Source organism: the organism of the source record quoted next, unplaced genomic scaffold, assembly GCF_019419815.1.
Source record: "Pyrus x bretschneideri cultivar Hongxiangsu unplaced genomic scaffold, Pyrus_bretschneideri_v1 Contig4, whole genome shotgun sequence".
Taxonomy (NCBI): Eukaryota; Viridiplantae; Streptophyta; class Magnoliopsida; order Rosales; family Rosaceae; genus Pyrus; species Pyrus x bretschneideri.
In genome coordinates, this window is record NW_025999723.1 from 5,160,050 (window position 1) to 5,170,140 (window position 10,091).

At 40.5% G+C, this 10,091-nt stretch overlaps 2 protein-coding genes across 2 annotated transcripts; both read right to left on the reverse strand.

The window, feature by feature from the left end:
- Nucleotides 1-1,331: 1,331 nt before the first annotated feature.
- On the reverse strand, nt 1,332-4,208 carry LOC103958613 (PHD finger protein ALFIN-LIKE 2). Its single transcript, XM_009370900.3, has 5 exons — nt 4,081-4,208; nt 3,939-3,971; nt 3,306-3,528; nt 1,949-2,066; nt 1,332-1,841 (listed from the first exon to the last, which is right to left on the reverse strand). The coding sequence occupies exons 1-5, from the start codon at nt 4,166-4,168 to the stop codon at nt 1,593-1,595; spliced, it is 711 nt and encodes a 236-aa protein (XP_009369175.2). The 5' UTR covers nt 4,169-4,208; the 3' UTR covers nt 1,332-1,592.
- A 756-nt stretch (nt 4,209-4,964) lies between these two features.
- On the reverse strand, nt 4,965-9,775 carry LOC103958612 (protein SMAX1-LIKE 7-like). Its single transcript, XM_009370899.3, has 3 exons — nt 8,411-9,775; nt 7,384-7,627; nt 4,965-6,998 (listed from the first exon to the last, which is right to left on the reverse strand). The coding sequence occupies exons 1-3, from the start codon at nt 9,571-9,573 to the stop codon at nt 5,163-5,165; spliced, it is 3,243 nt and encodes a 1,080-aa protein (XP_009369174.2). The 5' UTR covers nt 9,574-9,775; the 3' UTR covers nt 4,965-5,162.
- Between the last annotated feature and the right edge of the window lie 316 nt (nt 9,776-10,091).

Here is a 10,091-nt window from a genome sequence, read left to right on the forward strand (position 1 = left end):
AGAAACCGCTTTTGAAAAAGAGTGAGCTGACAAGATGGAAATTGGAAAATGATTTCAATTCAGAGCTAACGCTGGGGATATTTTGTTGCACAGTCGATTTTCTAATTCGAAATTGATGCACACTTGAACGTCGTATAAGACCCGTTAACGCTACACGGCTTCGTATAAAAATATAGGATTCCAGAATCGAGCTTCTCAGTTTGGATTGATAATGATTGATTCTACTGTCATTTTATAAGATTTCGATTCTGTCTGTGCCAAACTGTATGTCACTTAAAAATATTTAATAATTCTTGCCTAGTTTTAGTTTGAAAAAACGTGCCAAGAGAACTTTTGTTCCCAAATGGATGCACAAGTAGGGGTGGGCAAAATACCCATGAGTTTGGGTAACTTCGATTACCCGTCCATTTAAAGTTTACGATTATGGTTATGGGTAACTGTTTAGACGAACAAACGGTTATGGGTATAACCGTTTATCCATGAAATTTAAATAAACGGTTATGAATATTACCCGCGGTTATAACGGATATTCATTTACCCATTTAATTTAATATATGTAAAATTTAAAAAACTAATCTTTATTTTTGTTTTTTACTTTTGTAACGAAAGTCATATTTGTTTATATATTGTAATTTTCAATATATAACGGTTATAATGGGTACTATATCTGCCACAGACTGTATTCCATTGCCGCGGTATGTGCTTACCAGTGACTTCAATTCATCTTTGTTTATATATTTTGTATTGAGATCATAGAGCCTTCCTGGCATGTATCCGTTGAGAGGAAAGCTATGAGGTGAAGCCTCAGTACAAGAATTGTCATATAACACAAAAACTTAAAAAACAAATCTGGTCTGGACTAATGACAAGGTTCGAAAGAGAGTTTAGGACAGATACATACCATCATTTGAAATAGCATTTGTGATTCCAGAACTAGCTAGGTTTTGTATAGGCTGCTTTAAATTGATACCTGTTATGATGATATACTGGTAAGCACGTACCACGGTTATAACGAAAATTATGAAAAAAATTTCTTTTGTAATTTTCAAGTTGTTAAAAAAAACATGTAGATAGGTGAAAAAGGGTAAATGGGTTAAAAAAAAAGGATAAACGGGTTCAAAAACGGGTAAACAGGTAAATGATTATGGTTAAATAGGTACACAGTCATGGGTATGGTATAACCGTTTATGCAATTACCCAACGGGTAATCGGTTCTACGGGTATGAACATAAACAATTATGGGTAAATAACCGCGGTTACCCGCCCGTCATAACCATTGCCCATCCCTATGCACAAGCATCATAGCACAATTGAGAGTCAAAAACCAAAAATTCATGAACATCTTTTAATAACGAAAATTTAAAATCATTTCATAAAATAACACGAATGAAACAAGTTCTATTTTGTACATTAGAGAAATACAGAGGAACATATATCCAAAGGGAGCAAAACACTAAGGAAAAAAATACAATGGCGTCATGACCGGAACCATGGCGGCATGACCAGAGAGTAGGAGCAGAAAATGAACAACAACGGCCAGAGAGTGTCTTCCAACCATACGTAAGTGCTCCTGAGGTTTTCGTTACTCATCACTACTTGCTCTTCTTTGTGCTGCAAGGAGGACATTTGTACTGCGGAATCGATTCTGCCTTGGCTGGTGTTATCTTGACACACTTCCCATGGTACCACCTCTCACAGATGTCGCAGCCGATCCAAAACTCATTAGCACTGTAATTTCCTCCACAGCTTCCACATAGGGTTTCACTATGCTCATCTTCATCCTCCACATAGCTTGCATCATGTACCTTATTGTTGGTCCTTATTTGTCCGTCAATCGATCTCTGCAAACACATAAAGTGGGTCATAAGCCCAAATTTTGCACAGAGGGAAAGCATATCCATAGATCTTTTGGCAGCCAATAGTTTCCAAGAGAGAGAGAGTGTCTCACCTTTGAGTTCCTGGATTTACTTCCAATATCCCCACTGGGCTTGTCTTTTACAGGCTTCCTTCCAGTTACGACTTCAAAGATTGTAGGCAGATCATTTGTCAAGCTAAACAGTCGCTTCCTGTTCCAGGATCGATGGCCCAGCAAACCACAATTTAGTTTCGTGATAATTTCAACATGTTGGTAAGGTAAAGAAAATAATTTGCATTAATATAAATGGTGGAACCAAACAGAACTACACTATTCCAAGTGCCTGAGTGATCAATATCCACTGAATCAGGGAGCTAGAAGCCGAGGCAGGAAATAATATAGGAGGGAAGTGAGAATGAAAGTTCTGAACTGGCTGTATGCGGATGCAGAATCAACAGCTTCACTTACGTACACTTACGTTTTATTGTCCAAGAATACGAGTATTCACAACTCATTTGCAACAACAAAGACTTTACTTTCTACCATTCTGGTGATATACATTGCAATTGGTTGTGTTCTTTTTCGGTCTCAGACAATTGTTTATGTAAATATCAGAAACCTGTGCACTTAGAACTAACTTCCGAGGAATGTATAGCAATCTCAACAATTCAAATAATAGAGATAGAGGTCTTTTTTAGTCAAAGAAACAATCGTGAGTTCATCCCAGATAAATCAACAACGTGAATTCTTAAGACATTAAAGAAAATCTTGCACCAGGTCCATAAATAATGTCCCAGAAAATGCAGAATCTTTTAACTTGTATAGAAATTCAAAAGTATTTAGGACGCCATGCATGTATATATTGCAGTTTCCTGTACCATATTTGATCTAAATTCTAATGACTGAAAAGCACAACCTCATTTAAGGACCACAAAACAGAATGTGCCTATGTAATACACGCATATGCATAAGAACTGAAAAGCTGTACGATATGTTTCAAGCAAAATAGGCAACCAACATATCATTTGTAGAGTAACGAATGCTACTAGTTCCATAATAATTGGAAGAGGCATATTAAAAGGGGAAAAACAACAATAACACAACAACAGCTGGTTCTTGCTAGGGTTTTCAAATAATCAACATTGACAAATGTTACAATATCACACCCCCTAAGTTTGTCACCATCCATTACAAGTTTCAGCCATCAGTTGTCATAACCGGATCTTGGGCCAATACTAATCTTTTGTGCAACCAGACAATAAGAGTTGATGAAATAGAAAGGAAAGAATTTTGGAAAGCGCACAAAAACATAGAAACCTTATGGTAATATCCAGAATCAAATAGTACTTTACTTCCGCAGGTCGCAGAGCAAACAATCAAACATGAATATATTCAACATAGAATACAAGAAAAATATCAACTCTCAACTCTAGGACAAGAATAAACAAACCTCTCATTCCGATTAAGTCGAGCACCAAAGTAGAAGGCCACAGAGAGCAACCAAGAATCGCTATGTACTGCAATCAATGACAGCCAATCTTTACGGTTCATCCCATCTCTTGCGAAATTGATGCCCAGTGCAGGCTCAGGAAGCTCCGGGGGAACTTCCTCTGCCGGCAAAGTCACCTCCCACGACTCATCCGGGTGTCCATACAAGCACAAATTCTCCTTCTCTGAAAGACATATAAGTATAGACCGTTCGTAACAAAAAAAAACCGAAATCAAACAGAAGTAATGTTCTACTCCAATTAAACTAAACCACCACTATAATACGATTAGTAGAATCAAAAGGAGAAAATCGAGCAACAATGCACTTTGTTAGGTTACCTACAAAAAGCAGAAATCGAAACAAAACGAAGGCACTAAATCATGCTTGTTGCAACATTCCTCCCTAGTCAAAACCTAAAACGACTATTATCCTCACTCGGAAAGTAAATTTGACACAAGTTAATCACCAATATGATAATTAACAGATAAATAAACATACTTATGCTCAAGCGGCCAAGCCTGTATTTTCACTCAACTTTCTCGGCAACCAAACAGAAAACTAACAACAAGAAAGAAAATCGAAACAAGGAAATACCTGGATCGCAAAGCGAATAGAACTCGTCCACATCTGGAAGTGCAAAAAGGAACCAAAAGCGTCAATGAACATCACGATACAAGCAATGCAGTATATGTATGAAACCGAAACGTAGAGAGAGAAAGAGAGAGGGAGAAAGAACCGTTGGTGAGGGCTCGAATGACGGCGGAGCGCCGGGCGCTGTAGTCCTTGAAGATCTCTTCGACGGTGCGAGGGCTCGACGATGGCATTTTTCCCAATTTGTTTGTAATTTGATATATATTTTTGTAAAAACAGTAGGGACGGATTAGATAAGGAGGAGACCCGGCATTTCAATTGGGCTTGGGCTTCAGATATTGGTAGTGGATTTCTCATAATGGGCCAGCCCAATAATATAACCCGAATTTGTAACACATTTATTGACCACCGTGTTGACCAACTCTGACCTCGTTAATAGAAGTGAATCCCACATATGTATTAGAGATCAACAATGTAGTCAAGAAAGGTGGTTCAAATGGTACCGCTCTTGTTTTTATTAGTAAAGATTAGTGCTCGAAATTGAGGCATCTTCTAATATCGAGAAGAGAAGTACTATTAGACTAAAAGTTATTTGGTTGAATTTGAATACTGATTTTCATATGTTAACACGTTGGGTAGAAAACGTCCCAAGTTTGAATCTTGAACTATAATTCTACACCGAATGATCTTTTGGTGTTGGGACAATGGATTCGTTGAGATCTAGGTCATATTCCCCTTTTAACTAATGCCAAAATGGTCGGGAATCCAAAGTGAAAGAACATCTCTCTCCAAATGTGAAAAAACTTCCCAAGTTCAAATCTTGAGGGGAAATTTATAAAACTAACTCGTATTTTAGCTTTTCTTTCTATTTTTCCAAAATTTAGAAATATAACCACTCAAGACCCCAAAGCTCGAGGCTTTTGAAACCCTCGAGCAATGCTTCTTGTTTGACCAAAAAAAAAAAAACCCCAGTTTGGCAGTGTTCATCCTTTCTCTGGTTTTGGCAATTGGCACATAGAAGACACAAAATTACAAACACACTTGCTACACATTATATATGATGCTCGAACAAAAGCCCACCAAAACCATATGGGATTACGAGACTTGCACAGACTGGCCTAAAAATAACTGCAGCAAAAGGCTAAACAAGGCTTACAACAAAGCTACATATGCTACCTTCCTTGTACATCTACTTACAAATTTCCAATACTACACATTTCTTGGCAGTCATTTTAGTACAATGCTAGGGAGAACATAAGTTTGCGGTGCTTGACGTTCCAACCAAATCCCCTCGCAAGTTTTAAGTTTTACGGTAGTGATTCTGTTCGAGTTATGTCGCTTCTTAACTTCTGCAAATGCCCTGCTGAGTACTTGCTCCACCCAATCTTCCACCACCCAAGACCTGTTTGACAAATATAGAGCTGCAAGTAGTTGTTCCACGACTTCTGGATCGATTTCTAGCGGGCACTCTGAGTCGACAAACTTGTGGAAGCTACTCTTGATTTCCTTTGATATCTTCTCAGCAAGTGTGTCAAAATCAACGGGCTTGAATACCACTGTTTCGTCCACCTGATCAAGGAAGTCATGCAACCAGGACTTGGAGTTTTCAGATAGCCAGTCGTTTTCATAGGTCCCATCGTCTGTGTTTTCCACTGCATTTTCTTCAGATGGAAGGTTGAGATCCAGATACCTAGTTGACGTCTTGTTAGCCCGTTTGGGCATCTCTGAGACTTCATGCTGCTCTAGAGGTTCATTGACACCAACCAGTTTCCTTTTATTTAGAAAATGTTGATTCGTGGATGCCTTCCAGTTTTTGCTTTTGTTGTTGCCTTCAGAGTCGCATTCAATAATAATCTGCACAGGCTGCTCTTTCGCTTGTAAGATTCTTTCCTCGGAATAGTGGGAGGGTCTCTTCGTGGAAGTAAGAATATTGCATCCCTTTGAGAAAGTCGAAGTTGTAACAAATATCGCATTATTGGTGCTTACTTGTCTTCCATGGGAATCGGAAAATTTACCAGTCAATAAAGCCTGGGACAAACAATTTTGAGTCACCACATCAGCCTTGTCTACATTTTCTAAGAAGACAATGGACAAGGGTTTCTTGCACAATTCTCCGGCAACATAATCAATAACTGTCTTACCTCTAAACCTGACGTCATAACCATTCACCACTGGACAATCAAGATTTGTGTCTGAAGGGATCATTCTATCCTGAGAATTTAGATCCGCACAGATCAATTGTTCCTGGTTTCCGTATAAGACCTCAGCAAGGGCAATGGCAATTTTCTTTTTACCATACCTATCAGGTCCTGTAAAGTTGAACCATACATCCCTTCTGTTACTTGCTCCACAGAATTTTTCACTTCTAGATCGGCAGTTAGCTATCCTTTTGCTAATTACACTTACAGCATCAGTTTGCCAGCCAACCCTTTCAAAGAGAGCTCTAAAAAGCATCTTGACATCACTTGGATCAAACTGCCCATGGTTGTCAGGATTCGAGCAAGATGATGATCGAGTATAATAGAGATTCCCATTGACTAAATCAATATTAGAGGAAAAGCAACCCGAGATGTCCTGTTGAAGTGCTTGATTCAGATCTGGCGGTTTATTCGGTGTATTACTAGCAGGAGAAGAGCATATTCCTAACCCTAAATCTGTGGTGACGGAAGTGGTTGATGTGGCAGATGTTCCATCAACCACACTAGAGTTGGACAAGCAGGGTGACCTGAGGCCAGCCGACTCAAGATCTTCATCTTTTGAAGTTTTTTCCCAGACTTCGGAAGAGAAACTGTCATTCTTAGCCTTTGGAGGAAGGCTTGATTGTGTTTGCACATCTGCGGCCATGCATGAGTCTGCATTCTTGCACTCAATTTTACGTGAAGATATATTGATGGTGTTGTCGTGATTGCACCTCTTGTCTTCAGGAGACTGAAATCCTACTATAGTTGGAAAGAAGTTTGCTTCGGGCAGGGGACGAGAGTCATGAAGATGTTGGCATTTATCATCCCATTTCTTTTGCAATCCTGAAACTTTGGCACTCAATAACACACCATCGTCTTTGGTCTGCACTGAAGAGAGACAAACTAGTTTTCAAAAGAATAATGTAAAAACCCTGTAGTTTGAAGTAATGATTTCACTGTTAACTAGAAAAACAAACCCTAAGATACCAGACTCTACATATTAGACCAGATACTGTCATACTGCATAAAGAGGAAGTATTATCGAACATACGGCTGCCTACTTTTAGCCAAAATGGGAATAATTCTCTATCAGTTAATGGACACTGTGGGGAAAAGGCTTAAAAGTCAAAAAAAATAAAACTTTACAGAATGCGTAATGCAAGTAGGAGTTCAGTTCGCATCATATATTCCCATTCCAGAGGTTTGGCACATTGCACAATTTAGACAATTAAAATCAGAATCGAATATGTATTGATCGTGATACACACCTTCATATCCAATCCCTTGTTTGTGCCAAGAGGAGCCATCTGCAACCAAGAAGGCAAACTAGCTGGGGGCTGACCTGCCACTGAAGCTGTAATACCTCCCATCGGAACAGAATACGCTTCTTGCTCACTTTTTTCATTGCCCTGATGATTGCGGGGAAACCATTGATACGAGCAACTTATTGGGAGCTTTAGCTCAGAAGGTGCTGAAAACAATCCACCAAATGGAACAAACGACTCCATCAAGCTGTAAGTAAATCATGACCAGTAAACTGTGAGATTCAACAGGCATCATAAAGTCAGGATTTAATCTGAAAATACAAGTTCTATACACTTTTGGCATGCAGGATGCACTTTTAAACTTCTTCCCCAGTCTATTAATGATTTAGACTGGGGAAGAAGTTCGATGCGATGAAGAAAGCCATAGGATTGTCGTCAAGAGAAAAGGACTTGGCCCCTAGAGACTTTAAACTTTTCCGAAGACCGTAAACTTCGGGGAAATATACATAGATAAAAACGTTTTAGAAACCTTCAATAAAAATTAGAACTTTTTCGCTGCAAGGGAACTTAATTAGCAATAAAATACATCTTAGTGTCCCTCTCGTGCACCTTTATTGTCTGTTTAGCGTCCGATCAGTGAAAAGGTTATGCTTTTCAGGGAAGATTGTCAAAAATTCTTGTATAAATAGACATAAAGTCGCAACGTATAACTCGATCTTTACAAATCTTCAATTAGCGAAAGAAAAAAAAAATTATGACAGAAAGATGTACAACTCTCACATCAGATTAGCAAAGAAATAAATTATGGGACTAAATTGTATGGGAAACTAAGCATCTAAAGCAAAGGTAACACAAATTTTATAATTCATTCAGAAGCAAACAAAACAGAAAAGGCTTCCACATCCACATATGTTACCAAACTTAAAACTGATTAAATTCGTATGCTTGACTTGCACCCAAGTTCGAATCTTTTCGCGAAAAAGTTGAATAAAATGAATGTAAAAATATAGATTAGGAGGCAATAACTCACCTGGACCTGGGATATGATTCAGCCATGGAAGCACCTCTGAGAGAATTGATGGGCAGAAGCTGCAAGTCCCAGTCTTTTTCCACAGATGGAAACCTCTCCACGAACTTTAAGTAACTTCCATAGCTAGCCGTTGCACCAATCAACCAAATTTTCCCGCGCTGAAGTTCCAGCAGCCTTGTCAACTCGGTCACCACGTGACTCACTGAGTCAGCCACCGCGTTCTCAGCCACAAACGCCTTCAAGTCCCCAATGTTCAGAACAATCCCAGGCCCCAAACTCTGCTCTGCGACCCGACCCACCTCCCCGAACCTCAAATTCACCGACCCTTCGTCGCTATCCGCGGTGATAAACTTTGAGACATCGTTTTCCACTGAAATTACAGACAACCCAGACAGGTCCGCCGGCAAAACGCCGCCGTCTCTTTTCTCCAGAGACTCCACGAAGCTCTTGAGGGCGTCGTGAGCGAATATGCCCACAAGCAGAGGATTCCGCACTCTGTTTCTCCCGACAACCTCTCCTATTCTCCTCGAATTCTCGTCCCCGTCAGTTAAAACGGTTCGGGTCGGGCGACCGGGATCTGGGTACTCGGCTAAGTTGCAGAGAAACAGAGGATGGTGGCCTCTGGAGCGCGGGTATCTGAGAATCTGAGGAAAAGGGCGTAAAATTGCAAGCTTTATTTCCGAGCTCCGAAACCCCGCTTCAGCGAAGACCCGACTGACGACAGGGTCGTCGAGAATCGACAGAATCAGGTGCTGGAGCTCCACTTTAATGGCGGAGATCGAGGACTGCTGCGAGAGCTGGTGGTATAGGTGGTAATTTTCGGGCTGCCTCCGCTGGTTGGCTTGGGACCGTTTGATGGCGGCCATGAGCGAGTTCGAAACGGGCGGGTCGTCGGCGAGTTGGGTCGAGGAGACCCTGTCGAGGGAGACGCTGAGGCAGAGCTCCAGAGCCTTGAATTGCAGTCGGGGCGAGTAGGCGGAGTTTCGGGCGCGCGCGCAGGCGTCACGTAGCGCGGAGGACGGGATGGAGAGTAGAGCGGATATGGCGTGCAGTGACGTCGTTTGGCCGTGGCCTCTTCGGCGCGCGACCGCCACGGCCTCGTCCAAAGCGTTTGCTGCCTCCGGCGTTAGGCATTGCCTGGCTACAGTAACCGGCGTAGGCATCGCCGCAGAGCATACAAATTTCACAAATTAAAAAACAAAACTTCGCTACAAATTCTATATTCTCCTAAATGCTCGATTTTATTTACGAACAAAATAATAGATTAAAGAAAATAGATAGCTCTATTTTTTTAATGATTTTTTCATAAATTTGCAGTGAAATTTGGGCATAATATTTGTAAGCTTGTTGAGTAGAGTGTCTTGTGTGGCAAAGTGTTTCTAATTATTTATTGGTGTTCTTGAGGGTGGAGGTGTGGGCCCACATTAGGACGGTGGGACCCACAAGAGAAAGGCAAAATTAACCAGGTGAGTTGTGACTGGTCAGCATAGATTCTATTCACCACTCATAGGTGTCTGCTGGTGATGTGCCCTTTTTATAATAAAAACGAGAGACCGCGAATTACGTAATGAGACAAATAATTAGTGGTCTCTCATTACGTAATTGGAGGCCTCTCATTTTTTCTATAGTTGAGTTCAATATCGAGAGTTTTCACTTATCTACTTCTTCTCTTGCCTTTAAC

What these genes read in the sequence shown, in the direction of transcription:
- LOC103958613 (XM_009370900.3), bottom strand. Translation starts at nt 4,168, where the DNA reads ATGCCATCGTCGAGCCCTCGCACCGTCGAAGAGATCTTCAAGGACTAC. An exon ending in CATTCGAGCCCTCACCAACG is followed by an intron (nt 3,972 to 4,080) that starts GTTCTTTCTCCC and finishes TTGCACTTCCAG; the next exon opens with ATGTGGACGAGTTCTATTCG. An exon ending in CTATTCGCTTTGCGATCCAG is followed by an intron (nt 3,529 to 3,938) that starts GTATTTCCTTGT and finishes TATGTCTTTCAG; the next exon opens with AGAAGGAGAATTTGTGCTTG.
- LOC103958612 (XM_009370899.3), bottom strand. Translation starts at nt 9,573, where the DNA reads ATGCCTACGCCGGTTACTGTAGCCAGGCAATGCCTAACGCCGGAGGCA. An exon ending in GAATCATATCCCAGGTCCAG is followed by an intron (nt 7,628 to 8,410) that starts GTGAGTTATTGC and finishes ATTTACTTACAG; the next exon opens with CTTGATGGAGTCGTTTGTTC. An exon ending in ACAAGGGATTGGATATGAAG is followed by an intron (nt 6,999 to 7,383) that starts GTGTGTATCACG and finishes TCTTCAGTGCAG; the next exon opens with ACCAAAGACGATGGTGTGTT.